At 41.0% G+C, this 22,058-nt stretch overlaps 1 protein-coding gene across 1 annotated transcript in view; it reads right to left on the bottom strand.

The window, feature by feature from the left end:
* Window positions 1-9,735: 9,735 nt before the first annotated feature.
* The window catches only part of CPVL (carboxypeptidase vitellogenic like), a 101,507-nt gene continuing 89,184 nt past the window's right edge, over window positions 9,736-22,058 (bottom strand). Inside the window, exon 12 of the mRNA XM_022584321.2 lies at window positions 9,736-10,732. Coding sequence (XP_022440029.2) covers window positions 10,628-10,732 — 105 coding nt within the window. The 3' untranslated portion in view covers window positions 9,736-10,627. The remainder of the gene's footprint in view (window positions 10,733-22,058) is intronic.

Genomic DNA, 22,058 nt, shown 5'->3' with positions numbered 1-22,058 from the left:
TCCAGAAAGAGCTCTCCTGAAAGCAGATGGAAGGATAGGAGGCTGCATCAGAGAAGAGCTTAGGCTTGATTTCTGTTAAGTCCTTTCTGATTTTTTTTTTTTAACCCATGCACATGTTTATTTAAATAGCTGAAGAGTTTATAATCCTGGACATTGAAAATAAATACATTTTCTCTTAGGTGTTTTGACTTGGTTTGAGCTATGCTTCCTTGTGTTACAAAATGGTCTGGTCTTTTAGGAAGCCACAAGTTGTAGACACTGAATTGAGCTGAATCATTTATCCAGCGAGAGCATTAGGAACAGGTGGGAGCAGTTACTAGAGGTAAAACAGAGACCCAAGAAGAACAAAATGACCCTCTAGGAAATGTTCCAATGCCTCAAGACCAGAGGGACAGGGGGAGAAGTCACAGGCACCATCTCGCTAATGATGACCACACCCTCTGCACAGGGAAGCCGGGGCATTCCCTGTATTAGAGAGCAGCGGGCATCCTGCAGCCAGGAGATCCATGCTGTCACTCTGTCTCAGTCTACAGGTTTGGTGGCCCGTAGATCCCCCTCCTCATAAGATTCACTGGCTTCTGAGCACCTCCTGTGGCCCTTAAGAAAGAATCAGTCGCTTTGTGACCACTTTGTCCAAGCTGCTGAAACCGGTTAGAGATACACTTAAGTATCACTTAAGTATCTTCGGTGAGTTAGTGGATGATATTAAAAATCGCAGTAGCATTAAGTGAAGACAACAGGACATACTGTTGTCTCAAATGCAAAAAGAAATAGGATCTACAGATAATAAATGACTAGAAGGACTAGTATTAAAAGTTTAAAATTCATTATATCTGGGCTACGAGCTTATGGATCATTTTTACATCCTATATTTATTCGTATTTTTATGTGTTATCTATTACTTCTCAACGTGGCATAAATAGCGGTGCTTGATGCTTGGACACCCCCCCCCCCTTCAGTTAAATACTTCCTGAGCACACACAGTGCGTGGCACCCGGCGGAGGGAGCAAAGCTGAGCCCGTTCCAGGGCTTTACCTTGAACTACTGCCTCCGTGAGTCTGACAGCACCGGCCCCTCCTCCAGGATGAGATCCTGAGCTTTTATTCCCTTCACAGGCCCAGGACTCCCAGCTGGTCCTGCAGTGTTGGTAGTATACTCTCTCAGGTATGGGCAAGGCTCCCTCCTGTCCTTCCTTCAGACCCAGCTCGGATGTCAGCACATCAGGAGGGCTTTCCGGACCACCCGATGTAATCATGCCCTCACCTCCCACCACACCGGATTCCGCGTCGTGCTTTGATTTTCTTTATGGCATTTGTCAATATGTATCTCTGTAGGTATGTGTGCACTTGAACACTGACCTGCCACCAAAATGTAATGCCTTGGAGGAGAGGTCTTCAGGCTTGCTCATTGCTATATCTCTGTCCATCTAGAACAGTGCCTGTCACATAGTGGGCACTCAATAAATATTGTTGAATTGAAGTTCTCTTCCTCAAGGGAAAAGGAGAACAGAGATGCAAAAGACATTGCTGAAGTAGAGTAAACAGGATTTGACCACTGGTTGAATCGGAGAGAAAGGCAGGAGAAGGATGGTGATTGCAAGAATGGGTGTGTTCTCAGCAGACAAAGAAAAACTAAGAGGAGCTTCTGGTTTGGAGGGAGAGAGGACCAGTCTGGACACGTTAAATCTGAGTTTCCATCCGGAAAGTTGGAGTTGTGGGTGAGAGGCTCTGAAGAGAGGTCATGACTTTGCCATGGTAGAAAGGGAATATGGGCAGTGATGTTGCAGCAGCATGTTGGGGTGAAGGAGGAAAACAGGGATCCAGTGTCGGATCTTTTTGATCGTCTCAGTAGACTAGGAGGCAAGGCCACTCGCTGAGGGTAAGGAGAGCAGTCAGTGTGTCATTTGGAACTTGAGCCCAGGCACAGTTTGAAACAACTGCTCTGGTGAACATACAGTCAACTCCTGAGGAACAGCAGGGCAGACCCATGCAGTTTTCTCTCCAATAAATATAGAATCCTTTTATAGTGGTTTTATGAAAACTATTCAGGAAGGTGTGAGAAGGAATAGCCTTGACATTGTATATCCATTTTGAGGCGTATATTAGTTTTATCACTCTCTTCGTTTTCTGCTAGACCGTTTTCTCTTCTTTACATATTGTTATGCCTTTCATTAGGAATTTGTTTTGGGGAATTTATTAAGATGCCAGAATCCTTCAACATCATAAACATGGAAAAGTAGCAACTATTCATTGCCAACATTCCCAACTCCTCTGCTGTCTTTCCCAGTGTTGAACATCTGTCCCCAGGGAAGCCCATCATCACCTGCCCTCCACTCCTAATACCAAGTTGTTTTCTTTACTCGGTGGCTTTGGGCAGAGGGGAGAAAGAGCTCATCATGAAGACCGGTGGTACTTGGGCCTTCCAGGCCACTGTTGCATCGACAAGGGGAGCAGGGGAGAAAGGGGGACCCTAAAATCCATCTCACTCTCTGGGGAGGGCACCACGTGCTGCCCTGGTGGTTCAGGACCCGCCCCTATTTACCTCCTTTTGGTCTTTTCCAAGCATGCCTCCCCTATCTCTCTAGATCTGATCTCTTGCTTTTATTTCATGGTACCTCTGCTGGGAATTTAGGGATTTGTGTGGAGTGAGAAGCAGGAAATAATAATAATAATAATTTACATTCCCACCAACAGTGCAGGAGGGTTCCCTTTTCTCCACACCCTCTCCAGCGTTTACTGTTTGTAGACTTTTTGATGATGGCCATTCTGACCAGTGTGAGGTGATATCTCATTGTGGTTTTAACTTGCATTTCTTTAATGATTGGCACTAGTGTTTTTAAACGACCCAATTCCAGTTTTCATAACTGGGTGTATGCTAATAACTCAAGTTTATTGAATTCTTTTTCTTGTCTTTGTAATGTTTCCAAATTGAATATGTGACTAACAAGTCCTTTTACTCTACTTAAGCCAAAAAAATTCCACTAAGGAGTTGAAAATCCCAGAAAATTTGGAATTGGGGTTCAAAATCACATGCTCCCTGGGCTGGTGCATCTTTTTTACTCTCTGACCACCCAGCAAGGGAAGAATATGATCTAGAAGCAAAGCTACATGGAGTTCGGTTTATTTAAGAGGCCAAAAGAGAACTACATCTCTCAGTGCATAAGAAACTAGAACTCTTAAAGACCTTAGAACTAGAACTCTTAAATATTCTTAGAACCTGTTAGGTTCTAGGCTAACAAATGTTAAGATTTTTCAGGGGTAGAAGGAGCTCATTCGAGGGAGCCGTGTCTTATTAGAGATCCCTTTCCCTCTGTCCCTCACAGCGCTACCCAGGAAAGTATATGCTGGTGAAACTTTACCCTGAACAAACAATTTACTAAACAAAATCCCTCTCCACTATTCCCTCTGTCCTGCCCAAGATCAGCTTCAATTTTCCAGTGCAACACCACTCCCAGTCTTTTTTTTTTTGGATAGAATTGATGTATTTTTTTCACTTTTGTTTATTTTTGCCCCAAAGCTTTTGGCATTTCCCTCCAGTGAGTCACACTCTGGGACCATCTCAAAATGACCTCCTTACAGGATGTTTCTCTTCCCCAGGGAGATGGGAAATTGGTATAAGACAGCCTGTCCCAATATGTTACTGTTCAGTGTGTGGGGATTTCAATAAAGAAATGCCATTTCACATGCCACCAAAGCCACTTGATGGATGGACTTACAGGCAGGTAGCCTTCGAAATCTTTCCCCAACTCTATAGAGACAAGATGGAAAAACGAAAGCATGGTCGTTAGGGGTTTACTCAAATCAGCTGAATATGGGAATCAGTCCTTCTACTTTTTCCATCACAGGAGTTCAGAGTAGTTCTTTGAGAATTCAGATTTTGTAACAAAATAATTGAACTATCAGGGGTGGGAGGATAAAAACAGGAGGAGAGAAGGCAGGGGTGCCCAGAGCCTCACCATTTCCCCAGCACACTTGGGCTCATGCTTTAGGCAAGGTCAATGCTACTCTTGACCTCTGGACCTCCAGCCTTCCTCCACCCCTCAGTTTGGAAAACTTCTCCTCCCCAGGAATAATTCATCACTCCCTATTCTCTGCTCTCAGAGCGCTTTGTACCTTCCTCTACGAAAGCACTTAGCACTCTGGGACTATGGTTATTTGTGCAGTGGTTACCCACCTTCCCTCTCCCATGCTTCCCTCTCCCCAGTTAGAGGGTCTCAGAGGCAGGGGAGTGTTGGCAAAAATTGTCTCTGTATCTTTAGCACCCAGAACAGGTCCTGTCACCTATGAGGTTTAATATGGCACATCCTGGTGCAACCATGATGGCAGCCATGATGGGGCCAGGGATCCAGGAGAATCTCTATTCATAATGTTGATGTATCTGGTTTTCCTGTTCTCTTCCAACAATGCTCCCCCTTCCCCCTCCACAATTCTGTCAGGCACTCACTTCCCTTCTCCCCTTGGATTCACGTAAGAAAATTTTAAGTATCAGCAAAGATTACTAGATGTACATGTGAGTTTTGATTATAGATATTCATTGGGAAATAAGGAAGATTGACAGTGTGTATTCCCACTGTATGTCAAAAGGTAGAGGTTGGCTTTACTCTTTCTACTGAGCTTTGACTTCTGCATATGGTGGACATTTTTTGGCTCTGGGCTGCCTGGCATCCGGGCTTCCTTTCTTCTAGTAACAACACCTTGTTTTGATTTTTTTCGGTGGAGCGGTAATTGTCTTCCCCCATTGGGTGCAGTCTTAGTGGTACTGAGTTCAAGGTAGCCCACCCTCCCTTAGCCTGGGATGAGTTATTAGTGGTCACCACTGGTATGGTGTGGAGTTGGGGAGGGGATGTTTTTACTTAACTTTTGCAATGAACAATTTGCAAATTAAAGATTTAAGAAAAAGAGTAATATTGACCCAAAAGATCTGGCTAGATGCAACGAATTTTCCTGTTAAATCCGTTTGAACAGCAACCACAGGCCTGGCCTCTTCTACTCAATTGCAGAGCCCAGGGGAATGCAGACAACCCACGTCACACTCCTGAAGTTGCCAAAATTCCCTTTAAAATGATCCAACAGATGTCCTTCCTTGGGGTCGAGCAGACATAAATCACAATGGTCTGCTTTCAATTCCTAACTCGGTGTCTTAGGGGCAGCAAAATCAATCACTCTCAGGTTTGTTTTCTGAATGTTTTTTAAATCTTCCAAATTATAATAGCAATAACCATTACAGTATGCAAGAAAAGGTAATCTGAGCAGGTAGTTGTATTTCATCCCAGGGTACAAACTTCCTTTGTGATGGTGGAGTTGAATGGGCCCCCATCACTCATCTTTGCAGCTAGTCCCATGGACCAGAGAGCAACCCCGAAAGTGCTCAGCATGAAGAATGAAATGGTTTCTGAACTTAGAACCAGGGGCTTACATGGCATAAATATCGATATGGCCATGCCCACATACCATCAGCAGTAAGAGGAGGGGTCTTGTCATTCACAGGAAGAAAGAAAGGGAATGCCAGACCTTCCCAGACAAATCAGGGCTCAAGTCAAGCAGTTTATTCCAGGATCTGTCTTTGGTTTCTGGCCTTATCTACCACGTTTCTGGTAGCATGAGAAAAGATGGCTAAAGAACTTCATATACATAAATAATTAAATGAAAGCTCTTAGTACTTTCCAGAGAATCAGGATTCCAATTTAAACTAGTTCCTCTTGGACAACATCTAGTTTCCTATAATCTGGTGTATGTAATATTTAAAAATAAAGCCCATTTTTAATTCTGGTATACACTGTAACCCCAAATGGGGTCACCTGACACTTACTCATTGATGTCATCAGGTGAGAAAGCTTCAGGATCAGGAGGCAGGGTGCCTTCTCTGTGGAAAAAGGATGGAGTTTAAGGAGAGACACATGAGCTTGAATCTGGACTGGCTCTGCCATTGGCTGTAGGAACCTCAGGCAAGTCTCTCTGTATCAATGAAGTTCCATGACCTCCTCTGTGAAATGGGAAAACCGTCTACCTGGTGATGTCTTGGTGAACATCTGGCACATTTTAGGGGCTTGAAAAGAATAGCTCTTATTATTACTTCTGATTCACAGAATTAGGTGTCTACAGCTGAAATGAATCCCCAGGGAAGGCCTATTTCGCCTCGTGGTAACAACCTCTTAGAGGTCGAGGCTGGGCCTTCCAGACCTACTCATGGGCCTCCCAATAGACTTCCACTGCAACAGAAATGCTTTTCTGCCTCTTTACAATTGCAACCCAAAGGTCAAATCAAGTCACTCCCCACCCCACCCCGCAGCACAATGCAACGACAGCATTCAGCAAGCTCCCCCTGCCCTACTTTGTGTATAGTGGGGGTGGGGAGGGCAGGGCTAACACTGCTTCTCATTCCAGATTCTGCAGAACTCTACATTTCTCTGATCTCAGCAGACATGTTGCCAGAGTCTCCCTCTCTCACCTCCTCAAACCCCGCCTTTTCTTGAAATTTTAGCAGCATCTCCTCTCCACTGTCAGGACGCCCAGGGAACCCAAACACTCTCCCTCTGGCCTTCTGCTGAGCAGACTTAGCCATGGACCTATCCTCAGGGCTCTGCTTCCACAGAAACATGACCCAAAAGGCAGTTCTTTCTCTGAGATCCTGGGGCCAGATTTTTAATATTTACATATATAACATAAGCACAAAATGGTATAAAAATCAAAATATACTTAAAAAATTGTCTCTTTCACACCCATGCCCAGTAACACATTGTCGACACTTCCTCCCCTACCGTTATTGGTTCCTTGTTTATCTTTCCAGAGGCACTCTATTCCTTAGAAAACTTCTGTGTGTCTCTCTCCCTCCCTTATTTATTTATTTGTTTGATTTTATTTCCCTTCCTTCCTTTCTCCCTTCCTTTCTTATAAATGAAACATACTGTATTTTTAGATGCCTTGTTTTTTTTAACTTAACAAAATCAGTGCATAGTTTAAGGCCACTGTTAAATTTAGACTTTTTCTGTCCTCTCAGTGTTCTCCAAACCTTTATGCTATGTCACCCCTTTTGTTAAAAAATTGCTGAAGGCATACCAAAATATGTATAATTATTCACTCATTTATAAAGTATAACCATGCCACTACTATACTAATAACATTTATACTATGAAATATTAATTAAAATGGAAACTTTAAAATGATAAAGGATGAAATTTTAAATAATTCTTAAAAATTGATTTTTAGTACAAAATATTTATACTTTCTAAAATATTACTGTTAGTATTTTTAATAGGAGCAATGTGTTGAATATGCTTTGTCATGTTTGAAAATCTTGGGTTACCCTTTTGTGAGATAACATTCAAATGTCTGGTTATATGTTCAGTTTATTTGGACACTTGGTTTCCAAGTCCATCAGAGCTGAAAAAGACACATTCCAGAGATATAGATCCAAATGGAAGCAATACCTCATTAGATGAGCTTTATTAACTCCCAACATGCATTTTTCAATCCCATCTTTTATGTAAAGACATTTGTTGAAATTTTTCCTGAGTTAAGGATTTTTTTTTTTTTTTGGTAATGCACACACAGTAAATGGAAATATTTCCAAACATCTGTTTTCAAAATGCTCTCGCCATAGATTAAATTTCTTTTGAAAAGAAATTACATTCTCACTAATTTTTAAAGTATCACTTCTACCTTGAAAGGGCAGATTATGTGTTTACTTTTTTAAAAAATATCTGCTAGATGACATACAAACGATAGCCACTCACTCATCTGCAAGCCTTGTCTTTTTGTCAAAGAAAGAAAGAATGCAGGACCCATTCTCAGGTTCTACAGCTCCCTTAAATACACTGCCCTGAGATAGCCCACGTGGTACGAGAGACTGACCTGGCCATTTCCCATCGCCTGGCAAAGAGTTATAGAGCTCCTACTATTTGAAGACTTTGTTTTTATGAAATGAACCGTATTGATAACATCCTACAGGCATGTACATCGCAGTCACTGGCAGTATGCTGGACCCAGAAGCTTGAGGAGATGCCTCACCCGTCCTCACTATAATTCCCCTTGTTTATATAAGTTGTCTGCTTGCAATAACGGCAGTCATGTGACACCTTCTGCCTGTCTCTTGTCTGGACTAAGGGAGGGCACCTTAATGGACTGGTGTGTCTCATGGAGGATGCCTACCCCACTGGGAGAGTCTCTCCACAAAGGACTCTCTCCAATTAAATTCAAAATTTTGCTTTTCTTTAGTCTCTGAACTACCCTACCCTCCCTTCTTTTAATGTAAAATACCTGGCAGATTCAGTCTCCATAGGACTGTAGCCTCAAGGGACTTGGCTAGGGTTGCTCTGGGAAGGCCTGGCATGTTGTCCCCAACAGTCCCCACTGGCCTAGTGCCTGGGACAGGGAGATGATAAAAATGACAACATCTAAAATAATGACAACATCTACCACTTCCACTTATTGAGCTCTGATTTTGTGTTGATCCCTACTCTAAGTGTTCCATAAGAACACTCCATTCTGCCTGTTCACTGTAGATATTTTCTAGAACACCTCCCTAAACACTGAATTAGAGTTCTGAAACACTGCTCCCAGGGAAATCCAGGATTTGGTTCCTACTAGCCTTTGGTCACAACATTTTGGTCATCCAGTCAAAACATAACCTTGTTTTATGTGTGTTAAAGAAAGCTTATTTAACATATATTGTTGCTTCAATAATATTGACCTCATAGCCAACAGCATATAACTCACGCCTAAACGAACCTTATCTAACACACATCTTTTCGCCATAAGGCACATCACAGCCTTCTTGTGCTCAAGAACACTAGCACTTCAGCACTATGCTTGGGAGTCCTTTTAAATAGCAAAATCACCAATAAAAGCACAAAGATGCAGAAAATGTGGCACTAAGTAGACTGCCAAAAGGATGTTTGTTTACATTGGGAGAGCTGAAACAAGAAGGCAGTGTTGCCTCGTTTGACCTCAGCTGAGAATGTGCACATTGGGTAACTCAAATTCGTCATCACTCTGTGCATGTTCACAAATGACCACGAAGTGAGCAAGTATTGATTTGGGGATTACAAGTCAATTTTAATCAGTAGGGGATGCAAATATGGAATCCACTAATAATGAGGCTTGCCTATATCGTCTCATGGTTCCGTGGTGAAACAAACATGGTTCCTTGTCATCACTATGACAATGATATATGAGCTGGAAGGAACCTCAGAAATCTCTTCTGGCTATCTTCTTTGAGACTTTGGGAGGCCAGTACAGTGAGATGACTTATCCAAAACATCCAGTGCATGTGTGACACACCTGGGACTAAATCCCAGGTCTCCCAGCCACAGTTGGTGCTCCTTCCACTATATATTATTGGGACCAAATGCAACTATTTAACTTGCATGTGGGGCTATATGCAAAACTTTGTGCACACTTCCCCCAGTTTATTCTCTGCAATAATTAAAATTTGCTTTTGATCAGAATGTTCAATTTGAGGTCTCACAGTATATAGGCACAATGAACAACATGTATAAAAAAAAAAAAAAAAAAGGAAAATCTCAACCCTGAATGAAATCAGGAACAAAATGAGAAATTAAAAGAACTCAATAAAATATCTTCAGCAAGAGGCTTTGACTTTTTAAATTTAGTTCCCCAGTGAGCCAACTCATAGATGGGTAATATGAGGGGGAAATGATGTGGAAAAAGCCAAATGTGCTGTAGAATTAGAGATGTGAGCATGTGATGCATAAATAGGAAAGATGTGCCGAGATGTGATACTTTAGTTGGAAAATTACTCATGTATGCATATTTATAAATGTATATATTTTGATGCAAGATGATCTCAAATTTTTTTGATATTCCAACAATTATTATACAAAATTAGGTTATTCTTTATTTGGCTAAAAGAAGTACAGAATTTAAAACCCAAATTAAAAATGGCTCATAACTAATGTGGCCTGCAGGCTGTTTGATAAATGCGTATATTTCAGATGAACTAAAAAAAACAAAACAGAAGAAAGAAAGAAAAGGCAAAGATTTAGTATGTTCTCTGATTAAGATCCTCTGCTTACCGTCAATCAGTACATCATTTCTTTTACATATAAGATTTCTAATTCAAAGGGTTCCAAGCTACCTTTCTTGCTAAGACTTTCTACATTCCAAAGTCTGTTCCTCACCACTATTATAAGGTCACCCATTCCTCTGGAATGATGTCAGATGTTCTTACCGGATATTTACCAAACACCTTCGGATGCATGGTATGATAAACTTTTCTGTTATTTGTAGAACAAGATGTAGTTACAACTTTATTCATTTACTGCACTTTTCACATCATTTTAGAAGGAATTTAAAATTCCTATTCAAGGCCCCAATATCCCAGTTATTTATCCATTTCCATCTGAATCGGTGTCTCAGAATCCATCCTTTCCATCCCTTAAGTTAAAAGATGTAATTCTAACTCATGCACAGCATCTTCTTACAGTTAATTTTGTAGTGATCCTCCAAAACAGAACCTCACTTGTTTCAAGGATAATTTTTATTGATGAGAAACATTTTGCAGATTTTAAAAGATAATTTTCCTATTTATGTGACATTTTCTGTTTTGAAAATTTTCTTTTCAAAGATTAAAATCCCTGACGTTCTCTTTTAGGAAAGTAGCTGATCCATCAATAAGGATCCCATCCTCTTTCAAAAATGAATCGATTAATCATGTCAAAAGATCTCAAAGGCTGATCATAGGGCAAAATGTGGCCTCCACCTCGAACAATTACCTTAAAGAAGAAAAACAGAAGAAAAACTGAAATCTAGAGAATCGGATATTCCAGATAAATGGAAAGTTTTAATTTGGATTTAAGTATTCTTAAAGCTTACATGAAATAAAGAACATATTATATCAATCCATGCCTTTGGATATGCTGATTGTCTGCTTTTGATAGCATTAATAACAGGTACCTTAAGGTAAGAAAGTTTTAAGATTGTGTAGTTATTCAATTTTATACCAAGTTGCGTTCATCTTTGACATGTATAGAACTGGAAAATTCCTCCTTGTCTTTTTCCTTTTGGGACGGAGCTGTCTGCGCCTCTGTGCTGTGCTGTAATTCTTACCCGGTTGTGGCACTAAGGTGGGGAGACCTACCCCAGACCAGCTCTGCCTGCAACTGGGTGGAGGAATCTACCTAATTCCACCCTTCAGTTAGCTGGTCCACTTGGCTGTCACACTAAGCTATACCTTCCACCTTAGCCTGTACCATTAATAAAGGAGATATTTTGATCCTCCAAAAAATTAAAACAATAACAAAAGAGAAATCCTTGATAGCTGAAATTTTAAGAGCCCATTTTTGAGCAGCAAAGAGTTAGAACATTCTATTTCTCCTGACATTTTATTATGAAACATTTTCAAACATATAGCAAATTTGAAAAAATTTCATATATGCACCATTTAGATATTCTCATTAACACTCACTTTTCTTCTTACAGATGGATCTCACTATTCATCTATTAATCCACCTTATCTTTTTGACACATTTCAAAGTAAAATGGAGGTATCAGTATACGTCTCCCCAAATTCTGTGTATAATTTACATATAACGGAATCCACTAGCCTTAGGGGTAAACTCAACAAGCTTGGATAACAATGGACCCCTCTGTCACCTCTCAGGATATATAAAGCGTCCTTAAAACTTCTGTAGATGAGGTGAGTTCAGACTCACACAAGAGCCTACAAGGGGCCACCCTTAACGCCAGGCTCTGCACTCGGAAAGTCTGGCTTCAGCCAATGTCCCAAGGACCTCTCTACAACAAGGGCAGGCCTTCATGATTCAAAAAGGGAAAGAACCGACACTGAGTGCTGGGAGGCCGCATGCAGGAGAGATCCCTGTGGCCTGAGGGGTCCTGTTGCACATGTGGAGAATGGACAGGAGTTAGTAGTGGCTGATGTAAGTGAACACATGCAGTAAAGCAATCACATTCGGTGACTTCTAGCAAGAATTAAAGGCTACTTTAAAAAAGTCCCTTTATTAGAGGCCGATCTTGTACCTGCATCAATCTGAAAAGAACTGAAGCAGAAAACAAAATATATATATATATATTTGCATAGTGTGTTGATTATATTACCCCGTCCCCCCAACACCCACCATCTTCCAACCTTGCTGTGAGATAAGTGGATCAACATTATTGGATGAATTTTATTTTGCAGCTTACAGCTGTGGAAGCTGTGCCCTGAACAACGGCAGAGAGCACCCTTCACAGCAGCGTTGAGGAGACTGTTTGGAGCTATAAGGGGGCTTGTCCAGGTCATACAGTTGTAAGTGGAGGAAGCAGCTAGAACCCTGGCTTCTAATGCAAACACCAGTGTTTTTAATCAAATTACAGTACTTACACAATAATTCCTTACTTTGAACAGAACTTTACGGCTTAGTCACAGAACGTTTCACTCGCCTCTGAACAGCCCTCTGAGGTAGGTGAGGACTGAGATTGGCCTTACCCCTCATATACCACTGGGGACATCTGCTCTATGCTACCCTCCATCAGCCGTCATCTGTGCCTTGCTGCTCTGACAGTGGCGTCCATCTACCATTTGTGTTCCAGCTTGCATCTGGAAACCCACCGTGTCCCACTTTTTGTCACGGACCGAAAGTAAACACATCTGTGACAAGAGCCCGTGCATGTGGCTCTGGAGGGGAACTTCTGCTGCCCCCACTATCCCAGGCTAGAATTCTCTTCCTGTAGCTTCTCATCCAATTCTCCGGCCTTGGCAGGAATCCGATGAGCGATTTCTATGCAGCTCCAGCTCAGCCGAGGACATTTAACGAAGTCATGTTTATGACAAAACCCAGCTGCTTAAGCTGGAAATGAGTTTGGTGGCAACCATCCAGAACAGTAATAAACTGAATACTCAGGAGCTAAAGGTCATCCTGTCTTCCAGACCAGAGCTACCACTAATGGGGGAATAGCACAGTGCTTGATGGCCTGGGCTCGGGAGTCAAAGTGCAGGAGCACGACCAGAGGCACAGCAAGCTGTGTGACCTTGGGCAATTAACTTCATGTCTCTGAGTTTCTGTTTCCTTAACTGTACAACGGAGAATAAAATATTATGTCCTGGGATAGTTGTATAAGGAATTAATGGAATAATATTGGAATACCTGGCACAGTGCCTGGCCTGGGATGGTACTTAAGAAATATCAGCCGTTGTAATTATTCTTCCAGTAATTATCTCTATTCAAATTCCAAGATCAAAATGCTTGCATCAACCTAACCAACCTAGAACATTGTGTTCCTACATTAGCATGGAAAAATCTTGGTTTAAGCGAGTTAACACAGTAGTTCTCAAACAAACGTGCATAAAAGTACCTGAGCTTGTTAAAGCAGACTGCTGTGTCCCCTGCATTGGCAGGCAGATTCTTAACCACTGCGCCACCAGCGAGGCCCCTAAGAATTTGTGTTTCAAACAGTTCCAAAGTCATGTTGGTGCTGTTGGTCCAAAGACTACGCTTTGAGAACTGCTATTTAAACCAACTTTCTATTTTGTGAGAAACCAGGCAGTTCTGTTTTTACATCAAGGGAGAATACAAAGAGAAATGTGGTTAACATCTACTCATGACCTCACCTTAGTGTATTTTTTTCCTGATCACCTGCTCTCCTGGTGTTTACACACACACACACACACACACACACTCACACACACGCATCCACCTTCTACATCCATGATAAACAAGTGGTAAAGAAGAGGTGACAGGGGTTAGGTGTTATAATTCTCATTCACAGTGAGTCGCCTGATCCCTGGTCCAGTTCTGAGCTGCCATATGTAATGATCAAATGACATCATAAACGATGCCGTTAAGATTGGAAAGAAAAGCTCATTTAGGAACAAAGTCTTTTTCACATACCACAAAATTCTCGATGTTCTCTATCAGATTCCTATACAGCATTTTACTGAAGTAAACCTCAGAAATAAATTTATGAGTGCTGAAAAAAAAAAACCCACTCTGCTGTTTATAGCCAAGCCACTCACCACTCACGAATCAAGAACACAAATCGCTACAGAGTTTTTAGAGCTGTGTAAAAAAATGTGACAGGGTCATGATTACGTATTTAAATGTGACAAGATTAATCTCAAGGCTCCCTGGATAGAAATGGTCTCATCACCAGAAACTGTATTTTTTGGGTGCTTTCACACTAGAACTGAAACCCCTAAACTCATATGTTCCAGATGTCATGAATTTTCAAAGGGTTATACAAAACACTTCAAAGCTTCATTCCACTTTACGTTTTAGAAAACAATACAATGCTCCCTGCAACTAGAAATATGGAACTGGCAATAAAGGTTTCTCAGTTGTGCCTTTTGAGATGAAATCTAGAGGGAAATTCACAATGGGTGTGTTGACATAGATGTGTCAGGGGAGACTTCCTGGGAGTCTTGGAGGAGCAGATCACCGGAAAATGGTGGGTGGGGAGGGGGAAAGGGATGCACTAAAGACAAAGGAAACTGTGAGTTCAAAAACAGTGGGGAGGGCTTCCCTGGTGGCAGTGGTTGAGAATCCTCCTGCCAATGCAAGGGACGCGGGTTCGAGCCCTGGTCCGGGAAGATCCCACATGCCAGGGAGCAACTAAGCCCGTTTGCTACAACTACTGAGCCTGGGCTCTGGAGCCCGCGAGCCACAACTACTGAGCCCGCATGCCACAACTACTGAAGCCTGCACGCCTGGAGCCCGTGCTCCGTGGCAGGAGAGGCCACAACAGTGAGAGGCCCGCGCGCAGCAGCGGAGGGTGGCACCCGCTCGCCGCAACTGGAAGGAGACCGCGCACAGCAATGAGGACCCAACGCAGCCAAAAATAAATAAATTAAAAAAAACAGAACAAAACAAAAAAAACCGTGGGGCATGAAACTACATGGCACGTGCAGTAATCCAAAAGAGGTTCCAGTTGTAAAGAGTTAGTGGGAAAGCAGAAGGGACAGTTGAACAGGTAAACCCCATATGACATGCTGCTGGGATGCATGGACCTTATCCTATAGGATTTGTGTGTGTGTGTGTGTGCGTGTGTGTGTTAAAATACACATAATATAAAATTATCATTCTAACCATTTTACAGTGAACAATTCAGTAGCATTTAGTATATTCACAGTGTTGTGCAACCATCACCACTATCTAGTTGCAGAACGTTTTCATCACCCCAGAGGAAACCCTATACTCATTAGCAATCGCTTTCCATTCCCTTCTTCCTGCCAGTCCCTGGCAATCACTAATCTACTTTCTGTCTCTATGGGTTTGCCTATTCTGGATATATCCTCGAGGGTTTTAAGCAGAGTAGTGATACGCTCAGATTTGCATTGCAGAAAGATGACTTAATATGTAATGAGGGGGCTGATTTGGAAGGAAATGATACTGGGGTAAGGAGGCAAATTAGGAGACTAGATCTTCAGGTGAGAGATGATGTAGGCTCATACGACAGATGGTGAGAAGGGGAAGGGAAGAGAGATGCTGGGATAGAAATAATAAAATTAGTGATTAATCAGACACAAAGTTTAAGTGAAAGCACCCCCCCCCAACACACAAACATCCTCCCCATTTCAGGCTTCTGACATGTGCAGCTTTGCAAGAAGTGATGTTATTAACCAAGAAAGAAGAAAAGAGGCACATGGCAGAAGCAGGTTTGGGAGGCAGGTGATACAGGATAGTTTATAGTCCTTGTTTTCTACTACAGGTTGATACAGACACTCAAGAGAATCTTGTTTGTTAGTTTCTGATTTACACTAAATTTCTTTTATTATTTTTATTCCATTCCACATTTACAAACTCCTACCTTTTTGTTTTCAGACACTAACCCTGAGTAGAAATAAAATAACTATGCACTCGAATAAAAAATATACTAAAAAGAAAGGGTACTTGGTAGTGAGAATAAAAAATAAGCCAAAGCTTGTTAGCAGCCACCTGTTAACAAAGAGTGAGGCAAGTCACTTTCAAAAAAAAAAAAAACCAAAAAACAAAGTGAAGGTCAAGGCTCAGGGCTGCTCCCACAACACTCAGGGAAAATGCCTTCAGGTTCACCACTGTAAGTTCTAGGGTAGCAAATAATTATTGAGGGGAAAGGGTGCTTTAGCTGACCTAAATGTAGCCATCGCAGTGGCATCGGTTTTAGAGTAGTCAATATAGAGCTTTGATGCTACCTTACAGTTCCCAAGAGGCTCTCTAGGTGCACCATCTAACTTAATCAGTTACAACAATATCATAATTTAGGATTTCCACTTTTGATTATGACACAATAATAGCATGGGTCAAACCAACCCCACTCTATTAAGAACAACCATAAAAGCTTAAAGGCATGGACTCAGGATTTGGCAGATCTGGGTTGGAGCCCAGCTCTATGACTTGGGCACAATGACTTAACTAACTCTATTTTCCCATCTGTAAAATGGAGATAAGAATTAGGGTGACCAGTTGTCCCAGTTTTCCCAGGACTTAGGAGTTACTGTGAACATAAAACTTTTAGTGCTAACACTGAAAAAGTGCCAGGCGATCTGGAATGGTTAGTCATGCTAAGAATATTTAACTTTCTGTGAGAATTCATAGAAATAATGCATATAAAATGTTACATGGCACTTGGTCCACAGATGTGTATTAAGCTTGCACCACATATCATACAGGCAAATAATAAGCACTCAACCAAAGGTCATCATACTATTATTATCTGAATTTTTATGGTCAAAGGAATATGTTTTCCCTTTAAGAGCAGAGAAAGATTAGAAGTTACTAGGAACTGTAAACTTCCTTACTATACTTTTTCAGAAAGGTAGGTTATAATATTTTCTTTAGGAGGGGAAAGATAGATTATAATATTTTCTTTAGGAGGGGAAATATTTCTCTTCCAGGCTTCTTTTATTTCCGTGCTATGAATCTTTCCTTCCCATGGGAAAGAATGTTCCAGTTAAAGTAAGAAAGCAACTTTAATAAGAAATCAAACCTCTGTCAATAGGCTTAACTGTCTAGAGTGAATTGTATCCCTTAAGCCTGACACCACCAGGATCCATCCCATTCTTTCTACCCCCTTTCACCTCATGCAATGCCAAACACCCTCTTCTCCCCACACAGAAATGTCAAGCAAGCAAGACCTTACGTGTCTCAGCAGAATGGCAAAAGCTGTTGTGTCTTTTTTCCCTTTTAAGAACCCACTTTACAACATAGGGTTTCATGCAATTAAAAAGTAATCAAAACTTTACTCCCTCCATGTCCAGTTTGTATATTAGATATCCACAAGAGGATAAAAAGCACAATCCAGTTCATTAACTACCCTTACTCAATATCTAGCTTTATGATCCACATTTGTAGTTTTCTTTGGGAAGAGAGAATGAGAATGGGGGAGGAGAGAGCAGAGGTTATAGCAGCAAATGCTCTCTGCCAGGAGTGTTGGGAGGACTTAGATCCTGACTCACTGTCTTCTGGCTAACATGGAAGCAAGAGCCAGCCAACTTGCCAAAATTTTGCTTCCTGCAAACAGTAGTGCAGGCTAGCTCCAGCAGTGGTGTGCTGGAATTCTTCCCCACTGGTTTAGGAGATTGGATTATGCACGTGGCTGCCCCACTCCACATTTGGTGACATCATGTTGGTAGCCTGAAATCAGCCATGGTGGGAGCATTTACACCACAGAAATTGGCAAACACTACAGATCAGTGGCTCCCCTCCCTCCCAAGCTGGTTTACTCTCAGACCACTGGTTCTCTGACATTTTGATGTTCCTGGGGAAACATGAGACATTAAGGCATTCTTCCTCTTTCCCAAAATAAATCAAAGAAATATCCGTTCAAATGGGTAAATTATCTTCTCTGAAACTTTGGTGCAGGATATCAGATGGGCTGGGTTTCAAATATTTGCAGGAAGGTAAGAAGGTCCTGTTGCCTGCTTCCATTCCTCCCTGTCCCCACTGAGTTCTAGTATTACTGGCAGTAATAGTTTCAAGACCACACCACCAAGTTGTCAGGATCCTTCTGTGTATCAGAGCCCCTAAGACACTCCAAAGGTGGTCTTTTTGGGGGCCACTCCTGACCAGAGAGGGTATCTACATTCAACTGTGTTCCTGACCCACAGCCTAAGGGGACCCCAGACCCGCAAATGCCTCCAGGTTCCGGGAATTTAGAAGACAAAATATGGCAAATGGTGCAACATTTTCAATGATGCCATTTGTTGAAACAGAACAAGGCACACTGTCTTTACTGCTAAACGAAAGAGTACAAGGCAAAAATAATGCCCTTAGTCCAGCTGACAACGTAGCAATACTGCAACACAACTTTATTTTGTTCCTTCATGCTGCCCATTTCTCTACCCAACTCCACGCTCTACCTTGTTTGTTTATTGGCTCCATTTACTATTCCCACAAACAACTTTGTAAATCTGGTTATGCTTCAAATTGAAACAACGAAAAGTTATTGTTTAAAAGGTTCCTCTTTGTTCCTCAATAACATTAATTTTTAAAACCTGTTCTCCATGTGCAGATAATACTTTAAATGTTAGCCTTCTTAGTATTTATTCACTTCCCATAATGAAATGGTTCTCGGTTAAATTTCAATAGATTATTGAAAACCACTCAATAGCTAAGAGAAAATTATGCATCATTGCTGAGCTGTTATACCTCAGCAAATAGATCTGCCATCCAATTTATAGTTTAAATAATACAATAAATTAGCCCCCTGAGTATTAACTAAGTGCATATTTGGGTAGCTTAATTTAGTAGCCTTCTTTTTAAGCTCATCAGTCCTCTTTAATGAAACAGAACCACATGAACTAAGATGACTCTTGGCAAATAATCAGAGTAAAATTGGGAGTTGCTATTGTTTATTATTGCCTTTGTTTTCAAGAAGCAAGCTGTATGTTTTTTTCAGAAAAGGGAAGAAAAACCCTCAAATACTGAGAATTCAGTTTTTTTTAAAGGACAGGACACACTAGTCAGCCAGTGAGATAATGAAACTTCTACAACCCCTTCCATAAATTTTTTTTCCCAGAATATTTCTCCTTTTTTCTCTTATGTAACACAGAAAGGAACTAGTCTTCAGTGGACATAAACAATGCATCCTTTCGTTTGATGGGCATTGTTTTGAACTATTCATCATCTCAGCATGTCTAGTCTATTTCCTAGAAGACATTCTGGTGTGTACAAATGGTGAGCAACTATTGCATTCCTTGAGAATTATAGTATTTGAATATACACACAAATGAGAGGGGTGTGGGCATAAGGTAGGGGATAATTTGATTTTAATTCTAATTCGCTGAACATTTACTGAGTGCCAGGAACTGTGCTAAGGGGTTTGCTACAATCATAAATTGTACATTATTCCTGTCCTCAAGGAGCTCAGCGTCAAATAGAGGAAGAAGGCAATTAAAGAGGCAAATGAAAACCCAGTGTGGTACATGCAACAGGAGATGTACATAGAGAGAGATGCAGAGAAGAAGGAATTCTGGGAGAAGGGCTTCCTAGAGGTGATGCTGGAACTTAGCTCTGAAAGGCAAATGGGGGTTTTCCAGGCAGTCAGAGGAGTAGGAAGGGCCTTATAAGAAAAGCGGAGGGAATCCATGGGAATTATTGGCTGACAGAACAGTAAGGTGTGCTTGGGGAATTATAAGGTGTTTTGTTTTGTTTTTCAGGATTCTAGTTAAGAAGGAGGGAGAGTGAGAGTCCAGGCTGGGGAAGGAAGCAGAGTCCAGATCAAACATCTTTACTCTTCTATGTAAAGAGTTCAGACTTTATTCTTCAGGTATCAGGGAGTTAGTGAGGGATTTTAAACAAGGAAAAACAGGATCGGACTTGCATTTTGGAAAAAGCACAGAGAGAAGGGTAGGTTGGAGAGAAAGGAGACTAGTTAAGACCAGTTACTGAGGCTATAGTAAAAGGGAAAAAGTTTAAACAACTTAAAAACACATATTCAGAGCGTTCTTGAATAGCATCTTTTAAAATTTGTGCCTTTTCTTAAAACACCACAAGGCAAAAACTATTTCATTCTAGAATTTATAATGTAGGGTAGCCATTGTTTTTTTATGTCCCCCAAATGCTGTACATTTTTTATTGGTTTGTATAAAATCAGTGTTTTTCTTTTGAAGTAGTTCTTTGTGGTTTCTGTGTCAAGCAGTAGGAAGTGAGTAAATCAGGTCAGTGAGAAGGATCCTATAAAGCAGATGTGAGAAAGGCTAGCTAAAGAACTGGGTGAGCAGTATTTGCCAATTACTATTCTTCTTAATTTTCTGGTAAGACTCACAGTAAAGCGACTGGCTAAAAAACTTCACTTCCTTGTTGTTTCAATGGAAAAGTGATGGAAGTGAGGGGATTTGTGCTGCGTTAGAAAAAAGATTCAGGTTCTTCTCCCTGTGGTCTAGGCCTTGCCCGCAAATCCAGGCTTAAGTTGAAATGCCTATTTTATTAGTTGCTTCTTATACTGAGCCACTGTTGGTAAGCTGAAGTGATAAGGTGTTGAAGGAATAAATTTCTAATTTTTTTAAAGCTGGTTATTTTGATAGCCAACATCAGCCCAGGCCATCCAGAAAGAAAAGTTCATCCACACAACCAAAGCAGTACCAAGACTTGGATATGACATGTCCACTCCACCCTTTCACTGGGTGTAGATGCTACAGTCTTTCAACTGATGGTAGCCAGAGAAGAAGATGGGAAAGAGGGCAAGAGAAAAAGAAGACAGACCATGTTTATTAGACATGGGAAAAGACATCAAGTGCCCCTTTCCACTTAACAGGCCCAGCTGAAAGATGCCTAGAGACAAGTCCAAGAGTTGGCGAGATAGTGGAATAACCAGAACCCTTGTACATTACTGGAAAGAATACAATCAATTTGGAAAACAGTTTGGCATTACCTAAGGAAGTTGAAGATGCTCAAACCCTGTGAACTCATCCATTCCACCTCTAGGAATTATTCTTAGAGAAAGTCTTGCACGCAGGCCCAAGGAGATATTTGCAAGACTGTGTACAGCAGCAATATTTATAGTAGCAAAAAGCTGGAAACAACCCAAATGCCCATCAGCAGTGGAATGGACAAATGATATAATCACACAATGGAATACTATGCAGCAATGTAAAGGAACGAAGCACAATTTTGCATGTATCAACACGATGAATTTCAAAGTATTGAAGAGCAAAAGTATATTGCAAAATCATACAGAATAATTCCTTTTATATAAAATTAAACATGAAAAGTAAAATATCATTTATGGAGATGTATATCTGCAGTAAAACTATTAATTTTTTTAAAAAAGGAAAAGGGTGATAAAAAAAATCCAGGGCAGTGGTTTACCTCCAGGGCCAGCGAGGGAAGGGGATGGTCTGCTGGTAATGCTCCATTTCCTAAATGACTGGTAAGCACAAGGGTATTCATTTATCATTGTTTGTTTTATCTTACACAAGTATGATACGTATTTTTGGATATTATTCAATTTTTAACTAAAAAAGAAAACAAAAAACCCACCTACTGATGCTGCCAAACTCACAAAAATGAATCTTTAAGAAATTTAACGTGTTCTCTGTTGTGCTTTTTCCTTCTGCCCAACACAGGGATGATGAGATGAACCCTATATCTAAAAACAATAAGTGGGGAGGATACAGAGAAGCAACTGAAGGAAACAAAGGCAAAAGTGGGAAGTCCCCCTCTGGCAAGCAGCTCCAAGAAGACAGAGCTGGTGCCAGAATAGAAACCTTGGGACTCCAGTTGCTGCATAAAAAAATAAATAGAGGAACAAAAATAACACCCACATCTCCATGCTGGACAGCAGAAGAGCAAGAAGTTGCCAAACATTTGGTTTTTTGTTTTTGCTAGATTATTTTTTACTCTCTAAATCTAAGCTCCTATATTCCCTTTCTTCCCTGTTTCTATATGTTAGAAGCTCAGTACAAATGAAACAAAACAAACAAAACAAAACAAAACCAGAACAAAAGCATTAAGGCTGGATGCTTCATTTATTGTCAACAGGGATGTTTCAGATTATTGTTAAACTAGAAGGGGCTCAATGCTTTAGAAACATCTCATCACTCAATTTAGTGATTTTCATGTACTTTTGTTAGACTGCCATGCAGCAAAACATGGAACACCTCCCCAGTCCCCTCTACTTCTTCCA

This window comes from Delphinapterus leucas, chromosome 9 (genome assembly GCF_059928025.1).
Source record: "Delphinapterus leucas isolate spDelLeu-1000000601 "Yukka" chromosome 9, BTC_Dleu_Yukka2, whole genome shotgun sequence".
In the NCBI taxonomy this organism is placed as follows: domain Eukaryota; kingdom Metazoa; phylum Chordata; class Mammalia; order Artiodactyla; family Monodontidae; genus Delphinapterus; species Delphinapterus leucas.
Note: the sequence above shows the minus strand (reverse complement) of the source record. Positions and strands in the feature narration are given on the sequence as shown.